Source organism: Odocoileus virginianus, chromosome 4, assembly GCF_023699985.2.
Source record: "Odocoileus virginianus isolate 20LAN1187 ecotype Illinois chromosome 4, Ovbor_1.2, whole genome shotgun sequence".
Lineage (NCBI taxonomy): Eukaryota > Metazoa > Chordata > Mammalia > Artiodactyla > Cervidae > Odocoileus > Odocoileus virginianus.
In genome coordinates, this window is record NC_069677.1 from 68,830,167 (window position 1) to 68,854,044 (window position 23,878).

The 23,878-nt window shown below is 49.0% G+C and overlaps 1 protein-coding gene across 1 annotated transcript in view; it reads right to left on the bottom strand.

Moving 5' to 3' along the window:
• The window catches only part of ESYT3 (extended synaptotagmin 3), a 52,993-nt gene that overhangs the window by 16,091 nt on the left and 13,024 nt on the right, over window positions 1–23,878 (bottom strand). Inside the window, exons 2-9 of the mRNA XM_020913408.2 lie at window positions 15,776–15,817; window positions 14,087–14,221; window positions 9,911–9,987; window positions 8,316–8,382; window positions 7,643–7,732; window positions 7,111–7,166; window positions 5,641–5,761; window positions 314–484 (exon numbers count right to left, since the gene is read on the bottom strand). Of these exons, the coding sequence (XP_020769067.2) occupies window positions 314–484; window positions 5,641–5,761; window positions 7,111–7,166; window positions 7,643–7,732; window positions 8,316–8,382; window positions 9,911–9,987; window positions 14,087–14,221; window positions 15,776–15,817 (759 nt within the window). The remainder of the gene's footprint in view (window positions 1–313; window positions 485–5,640; window positions 5,762–7,110; window positions 7,167–7,642; window positions 7,733–8,315; window positions 8,383–9,910; window positions 9,988–14,086; window positions 14,222–15,775; window positions 15,818–23,878) is intronic.

The following is a 23,878-nucleotide window of genomic DNA, read 5'->3' on the forward strand; positions in this document are numbered from 1 at the left end:
AGGGAAGGCTGAGAGGGTTGGGGCAGGACTGCCCCTGAGGTTCTGTGAATGGGAAACTTCCAATGATGCTGCCTCTGGTCAGGAAAAGAGGGAGGAATCAGTCAATAAACTAGTCCTCCACCAGGAGCAGCCACCTCCGGAAGCCTAGTGGATCTGGGAAGTAGGTCTGCCTGTCCCCAAAGCCATGCCTGTGGTACAGTTTTGCCCCATGGGTATGTGAAGACCATGAAGGCAGAACCCCATCTTGTTTGGGCCAGCACTGCCCGGAGTGGAGCTCTGGAGAGTAGCTGGGAGCCTTTAAGGAGCCCCTCACCTCAAACACCTCATTCCAGGTGGGGTACAGGTTCTTATAGATGGTCCTGCTCCGGAAGTGCTGCAGGCCGATGCTCACCTTGGCGTAGGGGTCTGACTTGCCTCGAATTCCCAGGAAGCTGTCCTTCTGGGCCAGCTTTTCAGCCTCCAGCAAGTGGACTCTGATCACTCCCTGCAAAATGCCCCAATCTGAGGCTCACAGCTATTTCGAGGAACCTCAAAGTCCCCAACTTCAGAGCCAAAGCCATCAGCTATCACAGCAGCCCCAATCTCACCCTCTCCACGTCTGCAGACAGAAGCCACAGGGCCATGGAGCGAGTGCGGGCAGGACCCAGGGCTCAGTCCACTGCATCAGGATGCCCGCACACATTCCTGCCCTCCTGACCTCCCTTCCTACCCCGTGAACTGGGTATTGGCTGCAGCCATTTCCTCCCCCTGTGCCAACCGCCACACTGCCTGAGCCAGTTTCCTCCCGTGTTCCATCCCTGTCTCTAACCCTCATGCAAACAGATCCAGGGTCCTTTCTTCCCAATACCCAGATGTATACGCTTCTGTGGGCACTGCATGATGCTCACAGTAGGTCCCTGGGCTCATCAAGGCCCCAGCACTGAGTCGCCTCATTCCCAACACTCTGGGCTACATCTTAAGCCAGAACAGAGCACAAGAATTAAGAGAAACACTTAAGGGGACGAGGAGGGCTCCTGTCTAGCACTGTTTTTTTTTTAATATCAGTAAATAAATAAGACAGTAGGCACTGAGAGAAGGTGTCAGAAGGCAGACAGACTGAAACCACAATCACAGACAACCAGCCAATCTGATCACAGGACCACAGACTTGTCTAACTCAATGAAACTAAGCCATGCCGTGTGGGGCCACCCAAGATGGACGGGTCATGGTGGAGAGGTCTGACAGAATGTGGTCCACTGGAGAAGGGAATGGTAAACCACTTCAGTATTCTTGCCTTGAGAACCCCATGAACAGTATGAAAAGGCAAAAAGATAGGACACTGAAAGATGAACTTCCCAGGTCAGTAGGTGCCCAATATGCTACTGGAGATCAGTGGAGAAACAACTCCAGAAAGAATGAAGGGATGGAGCCAAAGCAAAAACAATACCCAGTTGTGGATGGGACTGGTGATAGAAGCAAGGTTTGATGCTGTAAAGAGCAATATTGCATAGGAACCTGGAATGTTAGGTCCATGAATCAAAGCAAATTGGAAGTGGTCAAACAGGAGATGGCAAGAGTGAACATCGACATTCGAGAAATCAGTGAAATAAGATGGACTGGAATGGGTGAATTTAACTCAGATGACCATGATATCTACTACTGTGGGCAGGAAATCCCTTAGAAGAAATGGAGTAGCCATCATAGTCAACAAGAGAGTCTGAAATGCAGTACTTGGATGCAATCTCAAAAATGACAGAATGATCTCTGTTCGTTTCCAAGGCAAACCTTTCAATATCATGGTAATCCAAGTCTATGCCCCGACCAGTTAACACTGAAGAAGCTGAAGTTGAACAGTTCTATGAAGACCTACAAGACCTTCTAGAACTAACACCCAAAAAAGATGTCCTTTTCATTACAGGGGACTGGAATGCAAAAGTAGGAAGTCAAGAAACACCTGGAGTAACAGGCAAATTTGGCCTTGAGTACAGAATGAAGCAGGGCAAAGGCTAACAGAGTTCTGCCAAAAGAACACACTGGTCATAGCAAACACTCTCTTCCAACAACACAAGAGAAGACTACATATGGACATCACCAGGTGGTCAACACCAAAATCAGATTGATTATAGCCTTTGCAGCCAAAGATGGAGAAGCTCTATACAGTCAGCAAAAATAAGACTGGGAACTGACTGTGGCTCAGATCATGAACTCCTTATTGCCAAATTCAGACTTAAATTGAAGAAAGTGGGAAAAACCACTAGACCATTCAGGTATGACCTAAATCAAATCCCTTATGACTATACAGTGGAAGTGAGAAATAGATTTAAGGGACTAGATCTGATAGAGTGCCTGATGAACTATGGATGGAGGTTCGTGACATTGTACAGGAGACAGGAAGCAAGACAATCCCCAAGAAAAAAAAAATGCAAAAAAGCCAAATGGCTGTCCAAGGAGTCCTTACAAATAGCTGTGAAAAGAAGAGAGGCAAAAAGCAAAGGAGAAAAGGAAAGATATATCCATTTGAATGCAGAGTTCCAAAGAATAGCAAGGAGAGATAAGAAAGCCTTCTTCAGCCATCAATGCAAAGAAATAGAGGAAAACAATAGGATGGGAAAGACTAGAGATCTCTTCAAGAAAATTAGAGATACCAAGGGAATATTTCATGCAAAGATAGGCTCAGTAAAGGACAGAAATGGTATGGAACTAACAGAAGCAGGAGATATTAAGAAGAGGTGGCAAGAATACACAGAAGAACTGTACAAAAAAATATCTTCACGGCCCAGATAATCACCAAGGTGTGATTACTCACACTCATCTAGAGCCAGATATCCTGGAATGTGAAGTCAGGTGGGCCTTAGGAAGGATCACTATGAACAAAGCTAGTGGAGGTGATGGAATTCCCATTGAGCTATTTCAAATTCTAAAAGATGATGCTGTAAGAGTGCTGCACTCAATATGTCAGCAAATTTGGAAAACTCAGCAGTGGCCACAGGACTGGAAAAAGTCAGTTTTCATTCCAATCCCAAAGAAAGGCAATACCAAAGAATGCTCAAACTACTGCACAATTGCACTCACCTCACACGCTAGTAAAGTAATGCTCAAAATTCTCCAAGCCAAGCTCCAGCAATACGTGAACTGTGAACTTCCAGATGTTCAAGCTGGTTTTAGAAAAGGCAGAGGAACCAGAGATCAAATTGCTGGATCATCAAAAAAGCAAGAGAGTTCCAGAAAAACATATATTTCTGCTTCATTGACTATGCCAAAGCCTTTGACTGTGTGGATCACAATAAACTGTGGAAAATTCTGAAAGAGATGGGCATGCCAGACCACCTGACCTGCCTCTTGAAAAACCTGTATGCAGGTCAGGAAGCAACAGTTAGAACTGGATATGGAACAACATACTGGTTCCAAATAGGAAAAGGAATATGTCAAGGATATATATTGTCACCCTGCTTATTTAACTTATATGCAGAGTACATCATGAGAAATGCTGGGCTGGATGAAGCACAAGCTGGAATCAAGATTGCCAGGAGAAGTACCAATAGCCTCAGATATGCAGATGACACCACCCTTATGGCAGAAAGTGAAGAAGAACTAAAGAGCCTCTTGAAAGTGAAAGAGGAGAGTGAAAAAGTTGGCTTAAAGCTCAACATTCAGAAAACTAAGATCATGGCATCTGGTCCCATCACTTCATAGGAAATAGATGGGGAAACAGTGGAAACAGTGGCTGATTTTATTTTTCTGGTCTCCAAAATCACTGCAGATGGTGACTGCAGCCATAAAATTAAAAGACACTCCTTGGAAGGAAAGTTATGACCAACCTAGACAACATATTAAAAAGCAGAGACATTACTTTGTCAACAAAGGCCCATCTAGTCAAGGCTATGGTTTTTCCAGTGGTCATGTATGGATGTGAGAGTTGGACTATAAAGAAAGCTAAGCACCGAAGAATTGATGCTTTCGAAGTGTGGTGTTGGAGAAGACTCTTGAGAGTCCCTTAAAGGGCAAGGAGATCCAACCAGTCCATCCTAAAGGAGATCAGTCCTGGGTGTTCATTGGAGGGACTAATGTTGAAGCTGAAACTCCAATACTTTGGCCACCTGATGCGAAGAACTGACTCATTTGAAAAGATCCTGATTCTGGGAAAGATTGAGGGCAGGAGGAGAAGGGGATGACAGAGGTTGAGATGGTTGGATGGCATCACTGACACCATGAACATGGGTTTGGGTGGACTCTGGGAGTTGGTGATGGACAGGGAGGCCAGGCGTGCTGCAGTTCATGGGGTTGCAAAGAGTCGGACACAACTGAGCGACTGAACTGAACTGAACATATGCATTTGCCCTTTAACTCAACAATCCCATTTCAAGAAATTTACCCTAAGGACCTACTGGCAAAAATATGAAAAGACATGTACAACGCTCCTCATGACAGCACTGTTTGAAATCACAGAAGGCCAGACACAATTCAGCCATCTGTCAGTAGAGACCGGTTGAATACATACAGTACATTCACATGGTGGAGTACAGTGTACCACAATGTCATGGGGTGACCATCACGACACGTGTGTGGTAACAGCTAGGTGAAGAGAGCTGTAGCCTGCTGCCACCCATCCTAGAAAGGGAGACTATGCCTGCAGTCAGATACACACACACAACCATATACAGGGATATGCTCATATTAGAAAACAAATAATGGAAAGTAATAGAAGGATAAACCTTTACTTATAGGGTAGGCAAGAACTAGGTGGTAGAAGCCAAGCTCCTAAAAATAGTTTTTCATACTGGACTTTAGAAGAGTGCAGATATTTCACATGATTGTACAAGGGTGTTGAGATTAAAAAAAAAAAAAAAACACCTCTAGAAATAGAGAACGGAAGGAAACAAATCAATGGAAACATTCACGGCCAGCTGTCACAAACAGAGAGAGGAACCAAGTGAGTTTAGATTGTAGCAACTTGATGTACATGTCCAGTGGGATGTGCCCTAAGGACAGAATGTTTACAGTAGTTTTGATGTAGGTGACGGTGCTGTGTTGTTATGCTGAGGCTGCTAAACCTGCAGGGTGGGGTAAGGACCACACGTCCCCTTGCATGACCTGAAGGGGCTGATGCTTCCCACCTGGCACTGATGGTAGAAACAGGCACTTCCCCTTCCCCTGAGGCCCTGACTCCCTGCCCCACTGCCAGGGCACCTTCTGCAAGGAGGCCGCGTGGCTGTCCCTGGGGGCCTCCTGAGCTGGACCCAGGATGGGCAGGGGCAAGGGCGGTGGGCACCCAAGGAAGCCCTATGTCCTGGCTCCTTCCCAGCAGATGCGACAGTCCTTTGTATCACTAAATGATGGAGTGGGAGCCTCCTGTCCCTGAAGGGAAGGTGGCAGGCTCTGGAGTTTTCTGGGTGTGAATGAGTCTGCCCACAGACCCCAGCACAAGCCCTGCGGGGGACCAAGGTCCAGGAAGAAATGCTCCCTGGGCTTTTCCCTTCCAAGACAGGTAGCTTTGGGCAAGTCAATCAACCTTCCTGAGACTCAGTCTTGGCCCCATAAAATGGGATGCCAGGCCCTCACAGGGCAGAAATAAGCATCACCATCTGAGGATATACCCCTCTGCCTGGCCCGTCTGTCCATCAGCTCTGGGCCCGGTGCTCTGCAGCCAGTGTGGGTACTCACACAGGGCAGAGGGAAGCGCAGGTTGGTTACGTCCAGCCCCTTCTTCACGGGCACAGTCACACGGTTGGGTAGCACCAGGTGGGCAGCGATGAGGTCCTCCAGCAGGCTGTCTGTCATCTCACTGGGGAGAGTGGGCACGACCAGCTGTGGAGGGTGGCAGCACCTCCCCCAGGCTGCCTGTCCCTCCGCCCTTCCCTGGACCTGGAATGAGGAGCAGAGCTTGGGGACAGGTGGGTCCATCCCAGCAGAGAGCAGCCCTGACCCCAACCTGTCTGGATGGGGGATCAGGGGAGGATGTAGGGTGTACATTTTGACAGTCCCCCACCCCGATCCTGCTCTGTTCCTCTCTGAAGCATCACATCATGGTAACCAAAAGCAAGGACCTGGATGCTGGGTTAGAATCTCGGCTCCACCAACCACAAGCTGTGCGACCTTGGAAAGTCACTGATCTCGACCTCAGTTTCCTCATCTCTAAAATGGGGATCTCAGTTTCCTCATCTCTACCTCCTGTTACAAGGGTGAGTAAATACATGTGAAGTGCTGAGAACAGTACCCCATGTCCAGGAAATGCCAGGTACATGTTCACAACTGTAGCGCTTCTACTCTCTGATATCACCTTGAAATTCTCTTTATTGCCTGATTCCATCTTGCCAGTACAAGGAGACAGGGCAGTGCCAACAACAGGGCTGGCACACAGTAGGTGCTCAAGAAGTATCTTCTGGACAAAAGAATGCATGACTGGATTCTCTGTGCCCAGAGGGCAGAAATCAGTGGGGGATGGCCCCAGTGGTCCTACCAGCAGGCGAGCCAGCTAGGGGGCACCCTGGCTAGTCCACTGTCCCTCCCTCATGTGAGGTGTGTCCACCCAGGGCTGGAGGCCTTCTCTGCTCCTCTCGGGCCCCAGGAAGGCAGGCTGCTCAGACCAGCTCCTCCTTGCTGGCTTCTGCTATGACAGCGGCCCGCCCCCTCCCACACTGGTGTCTGTGGTGCAGTCACCATGGGCAGGGGCCATGTGGGCTTCTCACACACACACGGGTCAGGGAGGAGTTAATAAGAACAAGGAGGACACTTGTGTATGTCCACACCCACTGTGCCAGTACCACACACACCTGAGTGTTCTCCCAGGGAACTCAAGACAGAGGAACTAGGCTCCCAGTTACTGAGAAAGAGCCCAGAGAGGTGAAGGAACTTGTCCAAAGGTGCACAGTGACTAATGGGGGCCAGAAGTCTGGCCTGCTTCCAGAGCCTGTGCTCACCCCTCATCAGCCCACACGGCCTCCTCTGGGACATCTCATCTCATGGTGTCACTCCAAACACACCAACCCTGACCCTCTGGAGGGGCAGGTCCCATGCCTCTCCTGGTGTAGAGAACAGGGAGGGTTCAGCCGTGGGGCAGCTCCTGTCACTGACCACACAGCCCAGGGGTGGGGCCCACCTCAGCTCTGTCTAGGGGTCCACACAGGCCCTTACTTGATTCCTGGTGCATCCAGCAGGTTGGTCAGGCCTGTCCAGTTGATCTGCAGGTGCTGCAGGGGCAAAAGGGGGCAGTTAGGCTGGAAGGAGCCAGGAGTGCAGGCTGAGCACCCTCACGCCCACCCCCATGGGGAATTCAGCCTGTGGGGGTGGGGGCGCCCTCTGCAGGGTGCTGGGTGGGTGAGGCACATCCCTTCCTGCTCAGAACCAGGGCTGTCAGGTGGGCTGCTTCCTGCCGGGACCACAGGAGCGGCCCAAGCACACGGCCAGGCCAGCCTGGCACCAGAGAGCCTCTGCTCCACCCTAGGCAGCTGTGTGACCTCGGCTGGCCACTTCTCATCTAGCCTGCCTTCTTCCTGGTCTTGGGGACAGCAGGGTGGAGCTCCTCAGGCCTCCCAGGGAGCATATGAGATGGTGGGTCTAGATGGGCTTCGGACATCTGTTCTTGGGGTCAAACCCAGTGCCTGGGCCACGGGGGTGAGCGCCAGTTCACAGGGAGCAGCAGGCCTGCCTCGTCCTGGGGACTCACCGGCTTTTGAAGGAAGAACATAGTCACGGCTCCCACAAAGGGCTTGTCCACCAGTAGGGGCTCCAGGATGATCCGCAGTGTGCCCTGCAGCTAGATGACAAGGAGGGATCTCAGCCGCCCTTCTCCTCACATCTGTTGCACTGAGCGAGGCTGCTGCTGGCTCATTCGTGCCCACGCCACCCCCAAATGTCAGGGCCACCTGCCACCACTGCAGGGACCACACTCAGGGAAGAGGAGCCTGCATGCAGAGGCCACCTCTTTGCTGGCCACCAAGGGTCCCGGCTGCCCTCCACTGCTCTGCTTTCTGAGGGGCTTCAGCCTCGCCCACAGCCGGGGCCCAGGCATGCTCTCCAGCTCAGCTCCTCCACTCCTGCCATAAGCTCTGCCTCCTCCATCTACCTGGGTTTCTCAGCACCCGCTCAGTATCCATAAAGAGCCTCTCACTTCCTGGGGTCATCGAAGCCTCTCTGGCAGGGGGATTCCACCAACAGCGGCAGGATGGGGCAGTCCTGAGCAGCGGGGCAGTGAAGCCCAGCCACCAATTCCTGGTCTGTGATCTCAGGCCTGGAGTCCCTTGATTGGTATCAGCCCCCACTGCAGCCTCCTCCAGTCTCACCCCGCTCCCTGTGCCCTGACCCCAACCCTGGAGGTAGTCACACCAGCCTCCACCCACCTGGATGCCGTTCACACCAGCCTGTATCTTCTGCAGCTCCACACTGATCTCACAGTCCCCGATATAGCTGGAAGTGGGGAAGGAGGAGGAAAGTGGAGGGGAAGGGTAGGTCCACGACTCAGAGAGGTCAAAAAACCTGCCCAGAGCAGCCCAGCACAAGCCTGAGCCCTGCATCACCTGGATGTGGACTCCCTGACAGCCTCGGCCTTTCTCAGCTCTGTGCAGACATTGCCCAGACTCCTAGAGACAGTGCCCAGGGACGCCACACCCAGGGTCTCATGTGTATCCCCACCTCTGCCCTCAAGGGCAGCAATTCTGTGTACCACCTCAGCCCATGACACCCCATGGATGCCAAAGAGGAGGTTTGGGGTGCATACCCTACTGTGCTTCCACCCCATCTCTGCCCAGGTCTCTGCCTGAAGACGGCAGAGTAGCCCCGTTGCCTCCCTCCAGCCACTCATACAGGTTGTTGCTGGGGGTAATGGGGTGAGCAAGTAGTAAGGTCTCAGAAGACTGAGTCCAGCTGGCGTTCCTGCCAAGCGATGGTCACAGGAAGCCCACAATGGGTGCCCTTGAAGGTAGTCAAGGACTGAAGGAGAAGCGGAGAGAGAGGGCAGCTATCCAGTATCTGCAGGGTGCAGGCTGAGGGGCCAGTCATCACAGAAATGCTGTGTCCCCTGGAAGAGTAGGGTGAGCCCGGGGGTCCCAGGGGCTCCCTGAGCTGATTGGAGAGCCGGGTGGGTGGGCTAGATGACTTTGACCAGTGACCCAACTAATCACACAAGCATCCTGTGGCAGTCTTGGGGCCACAGGGGCCCAATTGCCAACTGTATCTTAACACACTTGAGACCAGGCCACACATGGGGATGGATATTCCCAGAGTTGCTTCCTGTCTTCCCAGTGTGTTCTCAGTACCAGTCTCTGGGCTAAGGACAGGATATATGTGGCACTGGAAAGGAACAGGCAACATTGTGGAACCTCGGGAACTGACTCTTGATCCTTTAAGTGCAGTTCAAATCCCACCACCTCCAGGAAGACTTCCTGGGTTGAACCTCCATTCTCTCTGACTCAAGTCTATTATCAGCTTCATTCAAAATAGATGTCCTTGCCTGATCCATTAAACAAGTCGCTGACATGTCTTTGCATCCTTTAGTTTTTCTGAGGTGCCACAGTGCCCAGTTCTCCCCTTGGCCTCTCACAGCCTGTGCTCCGAGCTCCCTGGGCCACACCACAAGTTCCCACATTTTCCTGTCACACTTGCTCTCTCTTGCTACATCCTCTATGAGACAGCTGATCTGACCCTCTAGGTGACTGGGCTCTGGCCTCCAAGAAAGCTCTGCTGCCTGGGCCTTGGTACCCAAAGCATGCCTGGTGCCTGGTCTGAGAGAGGAGCCAGGCCTAGTGGCCCCTCTGGGACCATTCTCCCCATCCCAGCAAGGACCCCATGGTCCAGCCCGGCTGGAAGAAGGGGCATATGTGCCATGAGAGGCTTTCACACTCCACGAGTGTTTATCTGCGACTCTATCTTCAACCTGGCTGTTCCCACAGTGTTCCCCCATCCCCCACACCAGGCCCCCGGGGGCACAAGGGCTCACCAGATCTGCAAGTCCAGGACCACCTGTCTGCGGTTGCGCTGGTCTGTGTGCGCCTTGATGCCGTTGACCCTGGGGCACTGGGAGAGATGTTGGGGGTGGGTGGTGGGGTGGTGGTGGTGATGGCAGGGAGTAAGCTGGTCAGCAGGGGTCTTGCATGGGGTAGGGGGCAGCAAGGGGTTGCCAGCCCTGCCCATGGGTTTCAACCACAACAACCCACGTGACCACTGCATTCCAGGGGTGAGCACAAACAGAAACCCATCCTGTAGACCCTGCCCATCTGTGGCATCCTAATACCTCCCTCTCCAAACAAGCAAAATTTTCATAATGGAGAAACAGTTCAATCAACCACACTATTATCCTTCTACTCTCTCCATGCAAAATGATATTTACAAACGTGTTGTCACATGAAAAGACTCCCAAGGAATACAGAGCCAAAAATGTAGGGGAAAAGTATTACAGGGATATGATGAGCGGTTCATTAGAATTATTATGTACGTTTTTTCAGAGTTTGTGGTATGTGTGATATGTCAGCTTTTTAAAGAGGGTAACTTGTTATAATTTATTTTCTTATACATTCTCATATTGAACATTTATTTTTGTCTTGGTTTTACATTTTAAGTTTAACATTCCTTTTTTTTAAGAGGGCCCACCAAATTGTAGAAGCTTCAGGGGTGGCACAGCACTTGGCTGGATGTTAAAGACCCAGAGAAGCCTGCAGAAGCCTGGTGGGGAGGAAGGGCCTGTCACTGACTTGCCCCAGCCTGGAGTCTGCTCCCAGACTGGGGCTGGCCTGCAGGTACCTGCGAGAGCCCAACCAGCCCCAAGAGCCCCATCTGTGGAGACTGCCCCTGGAGCAGGCCACCCAGTTGAAGGCTCCACCACAGAGAGGGGTGGGTAGCCGCTGCTTAGAGTCTGCTCTGTCAGGCAGGGCGGTCCCAGCCCAGGGCTCATGGTGAGGTGTGGGGCGCCAGGCTGGTCAGATGCCCCATGTGGAGCACTTCTCACCTGGCCATGCACAGTGGCCCTGATGCCAGGCCTGTTAATCACACTTCACAACCGCCCTCAGAAATGGGTCCTTTCCTCTTACAGATGAGGAAACTGGAACTCAGAGAGGTTAAATCACTGGCCCAAGGTCATAACAGCAGTGAGAAGGGTTGGACATGGACACAGGAATCAAAGGAAGCAGGAAACACTCTTGGGCATGAAGGGAGTAGGTGGACCGGGTGCACTGGGCTGGCTAAGCGCAGAAAGGTCAGAGTCCTCTGTGATGCCCCCCAGTGGAGAGGTGTGCAGGGGAGAGGGATGGGAGAGTTAGGAGGGGTGGGAGGAGCCAGGACACAAAAGACTTTGAATGCCAGGACCAGGCATTTCCCCTGCAGGGCCAGGGCATCTGGTCAGTCTGCAGGGCCCCCGCCAGGTGCTTATGAGAGGGTAAAAATCACCCTTCAGGACCAGCCACTCCTAGTAAGGTAGGAGGCAGAGGGGCCCCAGGGCAGGACAGCTGGTGTTCCTCAAGAGGAGTAAAACTGAAGCTGTTTCCCCTAGACACTCCAAGGACAGTTAGTCGCAAGAGTTGACTCTGAAGTAAAGAGATAAGATGATCGCCCCTGAGGTCAAGGAAAACTTCCCTCTCTGTGCACATGTGCAGGAAGGCTCCTTGGGGGTTAAAAAGGGAGGGGAGCCACCCCATAATGTGTGAACATGCACCCACTGGCCTCGGCAGCGGAATCCATTCTTAGCAAAAAGTTGTGCCTGCACATTTGGGAGGGTTCTAGAACAGGTGAGATGTGGGGAAAAATAACAGATAATTGGCCAAAGGTAAACAAAGACTCAGAAGGACTGCCCTATATAATGATTTAACCAGCTCTTTCCTGCGCTCCTCCTCATTACGGATGACGCCCACACCCTTTCTCTCTGGGTGTGTATTTCTGCGTTGTTTCTGTCTTAACATAAACTATTTCTGTGTGCTCTCACACATGTTATGATAATAAGCTCTGTGTCTCTGATAATAAACTTTGTATCTGTTATTCAAGTTTTTGCCTCCTTGAAACAGTTTTGCTTTCAGTCGGGGTAAAAAGTCAGGGAGCAATATCAGAAATTTCAACAACCTCAGATATGCAGATGATACCACTCTAATGGAAGAAAGTAAAGAGGAACTAAAGAGCCTCTTGATGAGGGTGAAAGAGGAGAGTGAAAAAGCTGGTTTAAAACTCAAGATTCAAAAACAGAAGATCATCGCCTCCAGTCCCATCACTTCATGGCAAATAAAAGGGGGAAAAGTAGAAATAGTGACAGATTTTATTTTCTTGGGCTCCAAAACTACTGCAGTGATTACAGCCACAAAATTAAAAGATGCATGCTCCTTGGAAGAAAAACTATGACAAACCTAGACAGCATATTAAAAAGCAGAGACATTACTTTGCCAACAAAGGTCCATCTAGTTAAAGCTATAGTTTTTTCAGTAGTTGTGTACAGATGTGAGAGTTGGACCATAAAGAAAGCTGAGTGCTGAAAAAATGATGCTGTCAAATTGTGGTGCTGGAGAAGACTCTTGATAGTCTTGGACTGCAAGAAGATCAAGCCAGTCCATCCTAAAGGAAATCATTCCTGAATATTCACTGGAAGGACTGATTCTGAAGCTGAAACTCCAATACTTTGGCCACCTGATGTGAAGAGCTGACTCACTGGAAAGGACCCTGATGCTGGGAAAGACTGAAGGCAGGAGAAGGGCGTGGAAGCAGAGGATGAGATTGCTGGATAGCATCACTGACTCAATGGACATGAGTTTGCACAAACTCCAGGAGATACTAAAGGACAGGGAAGCCTGGTATACTGCAGTCCATGAGGTCACAAAGAGTCATGTCTTGGCGACTGAACAACAAGCCTCTATCCCCTGATGGTCTGGCTTTCATCCAGGCTACCCAGGTTCAATTCCTGGGCAGGGAAATATCTCACTTCAGGACTGCTCACTGCTACCTCGCTGAGATCACTAGGCCTGCTTCTGCTGCCAGCAAGGGACTGCTTTTCAGCAGCACGTGGTCCCACAGGCATCACCGCCCAATGGGCAGCCTGGCCAGGCAGGCTCTGCTATAAACACAGCAGTCTGCGGGCTCCTTAACTCTTCGCCTGCTGTGTACCCCTCTGGGAAGTCCTCCCTGACTCCCACAGCCCCCATGTCACTCCACTCCTGAATCCATGCGTTCCTCACGTATACACTGCCAGGTCAGCATCTATCATCTACCAGCGTATACAGCTGCCTCCATAGAAGGACAGGTCCTTCCTGAAGGCAGGGGCACAGCCACAGCATCTCTGACTACAGAGCATGTGGCTGGGCTCAGTAAGTCAGACATGAGTGAAGCAGGGAAGGAACAAATAAGCAACAGATGCTGAGACGAGCCAGTCCAGGCAGAGCCTGAATCAGAACCCCCGGGGTTAAGGCCAGCCTGACCTGCCCCCATTCGGGCGGCTAGCTGAGCATACACCCTGGGGCTGGAAGACAGCTCTCAGCGTGCCAGCCTGCCCTCTGACCCCTGCTTATTCTGGGGCAGACCAGAGGCCAGCACCTCTGACTGACAGGGTGATGGACTTCATGGTGGCTCTGCCTGAGGTATGCATTTCTGATGATCGAAATAAGACATCAGAGAGGAGCTATAGGGCAGGAAGGGTGAGGCAGGAGGATGGACCAGGAAATGCAGCCTAGAGTCGGAACAGGACGTTAGGTGTGTACAATACACACGCTTTTATCCTGGGTCACTGAGGGCTGTCACAGAGCCAGCATGGATTTGTAACACAGACTGCCAGTGTCAATCAGTTAGCAGAGATTTAGTTATTTCTGTGAAGCACTGATCATCCCACTCCATGAAAGTGAGCTCTCCCCAGCTAATGCTGAGGTTAGCAAGCATGACTGGCAGATTTTTGAGCGGGTTGGCTTCCACCATATGGCGTGTTTTCAAAATTGTGCTTTAAAAGAATGGAATTTCCTCCCACTTCTCCTGTCTCTGAGCCAGGCTTCCCTAGAACCCGCAGACACAGTGGTGCAGGGACCAGGGGCTGAGGGGTTTATCCTGAGGCCAAGAGACTGGGAAGTGCAGGTGGGGCCTGGGTACCCTGTAAGTCAGGCGTGACCCCCTGCAGGGGCAGGTGAGAGCCTGCTGCCCCTCCTGAGACAGCACAAACCTTCTGTCCAAAGTAGAGCTTGGTGAAGGCGAAGGTCCTCAGGTGCACGCTCTTCTCCCGGATCTTGGGCTCCAGTTTCTCCCGGAACTTGTTTTCCATGATCATGCTGAGGTAGGGCCAGATCTGGGAGATGATCTGCGAGGACAGGAAGATGCCCTAGGTGCTCAGGTCTGTGCTCCCTGTCCCAGACCCATAGCTGCCCAGGGGCGGTCCTTATATTGCAGCACCCATCGGCCTGTCTACCCACCCCGTCCCATCAACCTACCTGTCCATCTATCTGCTCATTAAACATTGGATAACTATGGCCATGGTTCTCATGCTTACAGTGAGATCCCAAGATTTGCTGCCATTGTGCAGCCCACCATGAAATAGTCATTCACTGAATTAATATGATGAAGCCCTTTAGTTCTGTGCTAAAACGTATGCTTCCCAAACCAACACCACGGTGTAAATAAGAAGGAGCAGGTGCCAGAGGTTTAAGAATTAAAAAAAAGAAACCACAGAAGATAAATTTAAATTGTTTCCTATGGATTTCATTTTTTTTCTAAGATCAGAAAAGGCTGCCTATAGCTGAATTCTGCAGCAGGACAACTCATGGCGCTGGGAACCAAGTGTGGGACCTGGGGAGAGAGGGTGGCAGAGAAAGGGGACCTGGTGGCAGGAGATGGTGATCAGAGAGGGATACAGATGGCATTGGAGGTACGGGGTGAAGAAGCAGCAGCCCATGTGTTCTTTTTGGGACAAGTCTACTCCCTCTTTCTCTTTGGGATGTGGGCCTTTATTTATTTTAGTTTTGTGTCTGTGTGTGAAGACCATTTTGTCTTTAATTGAATTTGTTACAATATTGCTTCTATCTTACCTTTTGTTATTTTGGCCACAAGGCATGTGGGATCTTAGCTCTCCGCCAGGGATCAAAACCTGCCCCCCCCACCCCACCCCATGCATTGGAAGGTGAAATCTTAACCACTGGACCACCAGGGAAGTCCCTTGGGCTTTAATTTAAAGATGCAGCTCCCTCTTTTCAAACCCGAATCGGAGGAGACAGGAGGAAGTGAGTTTCAGGGCTTAATGCTCATCTCTCTCACAGGCCTTGATGAGCCAGGCATTGTGATACTTTAATTACCTCATTAATCCTCACAACAACCCCACGAGGCAGGGACCATAATTATTCCCATTGCACAAAGGCGGGAAGCAGCTCTGAGACATCAGGGGACCCGCCCTGGTTGCATAGCCAGTGCTGCCAGATCGTGACTGGGGACGAGGTGAAACTCAGCAGCTGCTGTCAAATCCCTAATCACAGCCTTCCTCTCTCCGGGACATGCTGGTATCAGTCTGGTGGGATTGGAGGCCTGCATTTCCCTCTATACCTTCTAACTTTTCTGCTGTGGCCATGCATTAATTTTGCAATTAAAAGACAAAAATTTCACAATTAAAAAAACTTTTTTTAAGAAAAGAAAGTCATTGTCTGGTGAGGAGAAGAACCCTGAGGGTGGGAAAAGTGGAAGGCCACCACCCCAGAGACTAAGGGCCATCTTTGGCTCCCAGACAAGGCTTCCACCAGGACTGCAGGACTGCCTTGTTCACACACGCTCCCCCCACACCCCCGCCCCATCCAGGGTCCACGCCAGGCCTAGGGGGAGGACAAGGCCTGGAGTGAGGCCAGCGCCCCCAGGCCAGCCCCGGCCTTACCTTGTTGGCCCATTCAACCCGTTCCACGTCCGGGAAGTGGATCTAGGGAACAGAAGGTCGAAGAGGAAGTTAGACTTGAGACCTGCCGCCCTCCCAGAACCAGGCAGGCTCCCACTCCCAAGCACAGAGGCTTTGCTGAGACCCACCCTGGAGACCCAGTGCCTACCCTCCAGAAGGGGAACCAGCCCGATGGTGCCCACCCACCTTGGACAACCTGACACTGATCGGACACTGGCCACCAGCTCCTGGGTGGGAGACATGGAAGGGCCGTTTTGCAGTGACCCTCCACCCTCACCTTTCTGATGGAAGCATAAAACCCCAACCTGGGCCTCCACCAGGGTGACACCTGAGTTGACTTCTTGCAAATTCCACCCCCCTTATTTTAATGATACAAGTAATCATAGCCTCTGCAGAAAAATTAGAAAATACAGCTAAATGAAAGGAAAAATATTTTATCAGAGAATGCTGCCTGGCAATAACTGTCATTACCAGATTGATTTCCAGGCTCTTCTAGAAACAAGTATCTGTAGTTTTCACAGAAACTGAGGTCACAGTGCTTTTTCTTAGCCTGCTTTTTCTCACTTAACAATACATTATGATGGTGCTGACCCAAAGGTAACCGTTGCCCATTTGAAAGGCCAACAAGGGCACCCTGCCATTTTCAGGGGCAACTACAGAGTGGGGGTGCCCCTCACCTTCCTGGGCCCCACCCAAGGCTTCCCTGTCCCCAGCAGGGAGGCCCCTTGGGCCAGGGCCTATATTCACAGACCCAGGCTCTGGGCCTGCCAGGTGAGTCCTGCCACATCCCTTGGTGGCGGATGGGGGGAGATCCCTGTGAAGTGACAATTCTGTGGCCTAACCTTTGCATGCCATGATTCTGAGGGTGCTGAACCCCTCCCCACAAGAGTCTCAGTCTCAGAATGTCTACTGAGCTTAATACCCAACCCCTACTCCAGCCTCCCCATCATCCCCACCACCAAGACTTTCTGGGATGGACAGAGTAAGCGTGTGTGCATGCTATGGATCCATATAACGGAAGTGATGTCATTTTACTGTCGCCCTGCACCAAGTGTCTGGAGCACGAAGTCAACTCCAGATCAGGTTCATGGTAGGCCTGGGACCTCCTGAGGAGAAGAAAGGGCCAGCCCTTCCCACCCTGGGGGCTCAGAAGGCATGCTGTCCAGGGACTGAGCATATGTGACTATACAGTGCACATGCCTAGTGCAGCCCTGCCAAGTGCCAGGCCCTGTGCTGCCCAGGGATGCCCCCAAGGATCCAAACACAGACCGAGGCCTTGTCCACCTGCCCAGAAGAGCTGTTTCCAAAGGAGGGGAGAGAGACTTCATTCTCTCATGAGCAATATTTTTTTGTCCTGTTTTTTAAATTTTGGCTGCACTGAGTGGCTTGCAGGATCTTGGTTCCCCAACCACGGATGGCACCCATGTCCCCTGAAGGGGAAGCGAGGAGTCCTAACCACTGGGCCACCAGGGAATTCCCTCGGAGCGGTTGTTAACAGCCTGAGAAGTTAGAGGAGTCCAGTGCTTCTGAAACCCCTGGAACATCGCACCAACCTCCCAGGCTCAGCTTCCCCAGCTCCGGGCCTGGGGCCGATACTAACTTAAGAGAAGCGTCTAATATTCCCAGGTGCTGCCAATACTACCTGGTTCCCAGAGAGGGAGCCAGTCTGGCCCAGGAACGGAAGGGGATAATGGGGAAGGAATCTTGCAGGGAGTGGGGCAGGAGTCAGGGTCAGCCCGACCAGTTCACCAAACTGGGTTCCAGGCCAGCGCAAGGGGAGACTCCTCCATTGCTCCTGGGTACACTCACTACCTAGCACTGAAGTAAAACTCCTGCATATGGGGCTGAATCAGACCTCTTCCTTCCCTTCGATTGCTCCATTCACGTGGCTCTTAGACCTCCCTTCTAATGGGCAACCTTCTCAGAGCTCTCAGGTTGGGGCTCAGTGTCCCAATTAGGTGTTGCTGCTTCTCCATCACAGCTTTCAACACACCTTATTAAAGTTGCTTGGTCTTCCGCCTGCCTCCTCACCGCATGGCAAGCTTTGGTGGACTGACTCAGCTGTGCTCCCTCTTAACGCCTATCTCTGCTGTATGAATGTCTTAATAACTATTTGTGGAATGAATGAATGTATGAATGAATGTGGAATGAATGAATGCTCCTGTCCTCAAGGAGCTCCCAGGCTGCTAAAGGAAGCACGCCATTAACAGGCTATTCCAGTACAGGATCAGCACCCAGGCCCGGGAGGGGGGCTCCACAAAAGGGAGAGTTTGGTTACAGTGGGGCTGTCACTGGAGCCTCTGCCCCTCTCCTGCCCAGGCCTGCTGGCTGGACCTTTCATACCCTTCCTTCCACCTTAACTTCCCATCCCGCCCCCACACACCCTATGTGCATACCCTTTCCAATGTCCTACACCCCTGCCCAGGTGGATCTCTCCCTTGGAAGCTGAGAAGTTCTGATCTGCTGGATGCTGGAAAGGTGATCCAGCGTGCTGGGTCTGACCTCACCCACACTTGGGATCTAGTCAGACAAAGATTCCTTAACTGCTTCCATCTGATGAATCAGGTGCACCAGGGTGGGGCTTCCAATGCATTTTTAACAAGTTCCTGGCATGATCCTGGAGTTCAGTTAGGGTTGGTTGTAAGGGACCACTGGCCAGCCCACCACCTGCATTAGAGAGACCCACACTCACCCTGAAGGGAGGACGGCATGGAAGGCCCAGGGCCCTCACTGAGTACGTTGTCATGGTCTCTCCTGACCACCCTCGCCTGTATTTGAGGCTCCTGCCTAAGAGATGCCCCCAGAGAATGAGTCTGAACCCCTGACACAAGCAGTGATTCAGACAAAGAGACCATCAAGACACCCTATTTCACCTTAGGCACCGAAGGGCCTCCCTGAGCCTGAATCTTAGCCCTGTCACCCTCCTCTGGGAGACAACCCAAGAGCTGGGCCACCTCCTTTGTGACTGCCCCTGAGTAAGCTCGGGACCAGGGAAGGAAACAGACAGGCTGACCTTTATGGAGCAACTTCTCACACCCAGTGCATGTCAGTCCCATGCAGACAAACGAGTCTTTCTCATTATAATTCAGACCTTTCCCGACTCCAAATTCTCAAAGTTATTCTATGTTTTTATCTATTGGCTTTGTGTTTTAGTTTTCACATAAAAGGAAGGTCTTCAATGTGTCTGGAATTTATTTTTTATAGTGAGTGAGATAGGTATATAATTTATCCACATACTTAAAGGCAATTTTCTAAGAAGGAAGATAAAGGGAAGGAGCACAGGAAGAGGAAGGAAAGGAGGGGGAGGGTTGGGTGGGGGAGGAGGAGAGGGAGGGAGAGGAGGTGGGAGATTAGTTCATGTTTCCTACTAACTAGTGAAGTTACTTCCCTCACACGTGAGCATCCCATGTGCACCCCGGTGTGTTTCAGGACTTGGCATTGAACACCATGGTCTGTTTGCCTGTTCTGGCATCACTACCACACTACTTTAATCTCTGTGATTTCACAATATAACCTGGGGTAGGGTGATTCCCCTCTTTTTGCTTTTCTTTTTCAAACTGCTTTAGATAATAGTAGGTATTTCTACTTCTGTATGAATTTCAGAATCATCTTGTCAATCTTCCCCAAAAATACCCTCCTTGGATTTTAATGGTTATATTTCCAAATTTATAGATTAATTTGTGGAAGAACTGACCTCTTTAACAGTATGACATTTTGCATCCATGAGCAGAATATTTTCCTTTATTCATATTTGTATGAATTCATACAAATTCATTTATGAAAAACACAATCACTTTGTATGATTGTATTCACATTTAGGATCATAACCTTTTCTCTAAAGAAGTCCTACACATTTTTTGTTACATTACTCTGTGGGTTTTGCAGTTACTAAAAATGATGTTTCATTTTCTGGGCAACTTTTCTTGAAATTTGTTACCAGTTCTGTTAATTCTCATAGGTAATTTATACACATTTGTAATCTCCAAGTGATAACAACTTCTTTTTCTGGCACTCCTTATCCTTACACTTGTTTCTCTTGGCCAGTCCTCTGGCACTACATATGCACTCATGGTGTTAGCAAGTAGCTCTATCTGGTTCCTGACCCCAAAAGGAATTTCTCCATTAAGCATGATTTTTGCTTTAAATTTGGGAAGACAGCCTCTATCAGACTGAGGAAATTCTTTTCAATTTCTAAACTTCCAAGAGCTCTCATTATAAATGGGTATTGAACTATATTCAATACTTTCTCGTACCAAGTTATTTTTTCCCTTTCATCCATTAATGTGATCAACTTCACTGATGTTTCTTTCTAAACCAGAGCCATCTCTCTTTCCTGGGATAAATCCTACTTAAAATATTTAGCTAGCCTGATATCTCACTTAGGTTTTATACACTAATGATTCAAAGTGATACCTACAACTTAAGTCCCCTTGGACTGCAAGGAGATCCAACCAGTCAATCCTAAAGGAAATCAGTCATGAATATTCATTGGAGGGCCTGATGCTGAAGCTAAAACTCCAATACTTTGGCCACCTCATGAGGAGAGTTGACTCATTAGAAAAGACCCTGATGCTGGGAAAGATTGAGGGCAGGAGGAGAAGGGGACGACAGAGAATGATATGGGTGGATGGCATCACTGACACGATGGACATGGGTTTGGGTGGACTCCGGGAGTTGGTGATGGACAGGGAGGCCTGGCATGCTGCGGTTCATGGGGTCGCAAAGACTTGGACACTACTAAGAGACTGAACTGAACTGGTGTCTTTAACGGTTAAAGGTCTACTGATCTCTTAAGTGTGGTAATCTTGACATTTGTATTTTTATAGAAATGTATCTAGTTCATTCAGGCTTTCAAATGTCTTGATACACAGTTATTTACAATATTTCATTGTTTTAATGTTATACCTATATAGTTATTTCTGTCTTTTTCATTCTATAGTTTATCTTTTTTCATAATCAAGCTTGACAAAGTTGTGCCTATTGGCCTGTTGTTTAATTTTTTCAGACAACTAACTTCAGTTAATAATTTTCTTTACCTTTTATATTTTTGGCTGCACTGAGCAGCCTGAGGAATCTTAGTTCCCAACCAAGGTTCAAACCCCGTGCCTCCTGCACTAGGAGCATGAAGTCTTAACCACTGGACCACCAAAGAAGTCCCTACTGTTATTTTTAAATTTCCTTCCTTCATTTTCATCCCTATAGTTATCATGTTCTTCTTTCTTATTTCTTTGATCTAAACCTATTGTTCTTTTATTAGTCAAACTCTGTGAGTTTTAGAGTTGAATCATTTTTCAATTTTTCTTATTTTATGATAAATTTAAAGTTACAAATTCCCTTACAATTTTTGACATCGTTTTTCATCATTATTCAGCTCTCAGTTTTTGAAATTTCCATGTTTTAAAAACAATGTTTTTTTTTATTTTAACTGGAGGGTAATTAATTTACAATATTGTGGTGGGTTTTGCCATACATTCTTCACATGAAGCCATGGCTGTACATGTGTCCCCTTCCTGAACCCCCCTCCCACCTCCCTCCCCATCCCATCCCTCAGGGTCATCCCAGGCACCAGCCCTGAGCACCCTGTCTCATGTGTCGAACCTGGACTGGAGATCTGTTTCACACATGATAATATACATGTTTCAATGCTGTTCTCTCAAATCATCCCACCCTCGCCTTCTCCCACAGAGTCCAAAAGTCTGTTCTTTACATCTGTGTCTCTTTTGCTGCCTTGCATATAAGGTCATCATTACCATCTTTCTAAATTCCATATATATGCATTAATATACTGTGTTGGTGTTTTTCTTTCTAAAACAATGGTTTTTAAATAGTAATATTTTAAATTATCTAGACATATACCTACAATGATTTATTATTGTTTTCTAATTTCATTTCTTTATGTTCTGAACAGTCTGCTCATTGGAATATATTGATAATACCTTTGTGGCCTGGTACATGATTCATTGGAATATATCAATAACATCTTTGTAGCCTGGTATATGATTAATTCCTATGACTGTTCCATGTATGACCATATTATTAATCACTGCCTTTAAATAGTCTTTACCCTTGTTTACTCTTTTGTGTACTTGATTTTTCATTTTCAGAGAGGAATATATGAAAAATTTCAAGCCCAACTGCTGATTTATCTAATTCTCTGAGCAGTCTGTGAGTTGTTGGCCTATATTTCAAGTTTATATTATAAAGTACATATATGACCATGATTATTGCACCTTCTTAATTATGGTTCCTTTAATGAGCATACTGGAGAAGGGCATGGCAACCACTCTAGTATTCTTGCCTGGAGAATTCTATGGACAGAGGAGTCTGGTGGGCTCCAGTCCATGGGCTGTAAAGAATCAGACAGGACTGAGGAACTAACATTTCCACACTTTTATAAGCATATAACATCTTTGTCTTTAAGACATATCTGAGTTAATATGAAAATTGTTACCATGGGCTTTCTTTTATTTCAAAGTTGTCCAGTTGTATCTTTTTTCCATCCTGTTTTCAGCCTTTTTGAATTCATGTTATGTCCTTTAAGAGTTACTTTAATCCCTTATTAGCCCCATTTTACAGATTATGAAACTAAGGCTGAGAGTGAACTTATAATCACCAGCTGTGGAGTACTAGATCTGTGACCCAGGTCCAGGACTGTCTGATTTTTCCACTCTTCCACACTCACTCCTCTTACAAAACATTACATACCACTGTTTTCCTCTCCTGCAGAAAGTCTAATTTGGCAGAGGACTGCCCTCATGGGATCTGAGCCTTCACCAGTAGGCCACACTTTCTAGGTCACTAAGGGCTTCCCTAGAGGTAAAAGATGGTAAAGAATCTGCCTGCAATGAAGGAGATCTAGGTTTGATCCCTAGGTCAGGAAGATCCCTTGGAAAAGGGAATGGCAACCCACTCCAGTGTTCTTGCCTGGAGAATCCCATGGACAGAGGTGGCTACAGGCCATGGGGTCACAAAGAGTTGGATATGACTGAGCAACTAACACATGCATAGGGTTCCATAGACACTTTCATTTGCTCCTCCTCATGTTGTATAAAGCAAACAGCAAACACGCAATTATCCCCATTTTACATATGAGGAGAGGCTCAGAGAATAGTACTTGCCAACATCAACCAGGAGACCAGAACTCATCTTTTCACCTAAGTCCAGCCTTCAAGTCTTTTCCCTCATCCATTTACCCTCTCCTTCTGCTACCTGAAATGTCAGCATTTGAAGTCTATTTCCTAGTGCTTTTCTAACCTACTCCTATGCATTTAAAATTCCACCCCTTTTAACTTGAGTTTTCCCACCCATAATGTGGGCACAGTACTACCAACTTCACAGAGTTACTGAGAAAATTAAATAAAACAATTCAAGTATGGTGCTCAGTACACTTCCCAGCTCAGAGTAAACGCTCCAGAAATGGTGACTATTGGTGGAAGGCATACAGACCTCAAAAGTACAAACACTGACACCTCTGACCTTAGGTACTTGCCAAGAACAAGATTATGTGGGTTGTGTGTCTAGTTCTGTTTGATCCAAAGCCCAGCAAATCCTGTCTCCTTTGCACTTTGGGAGACTGCTGAGAAAGGAGAACAGAAAATGAGAAGAGGATAACACAGTTAAAATCGCTGAAGCACAAGAGGAAGGACCAGGGGCAAAAGTTGTTTTCCTGGCCTCTGCTGATAGGCTGAGCCCATTGCCCACGAGGCCATGGGAAATCCTGCCCAATGGGGGTGCTCCACACGTAGGCAGGGCAAAAGGATCCAATCATAGCCTCTGCCTGTCTTTCCCTCCCCAGGTAAACAAAGGGAAGGCAGAAAAAGAAGCCAGGTTGACTCACTCTCAGGCTGAGTCCTAAAGTCACTTTCGTTCCAACTCCCATGAGCCTGGGAGTATCCAGGAGTCTGTGGGACCAGCTAGGATGAGAGACACACCCACCACCAGGCAATGCAAAGGGCTAGATTCTGAGCGGTTCTCAAACTTTTCTGTATAAAAACATCACCTGGAAAGCTGGTGAAATGTGGATTCTTGGTCAGGTCCCTCTGAGGTTCTGACTCAGGAGGATGGGGCAGGGCCTTGAAACTTGCA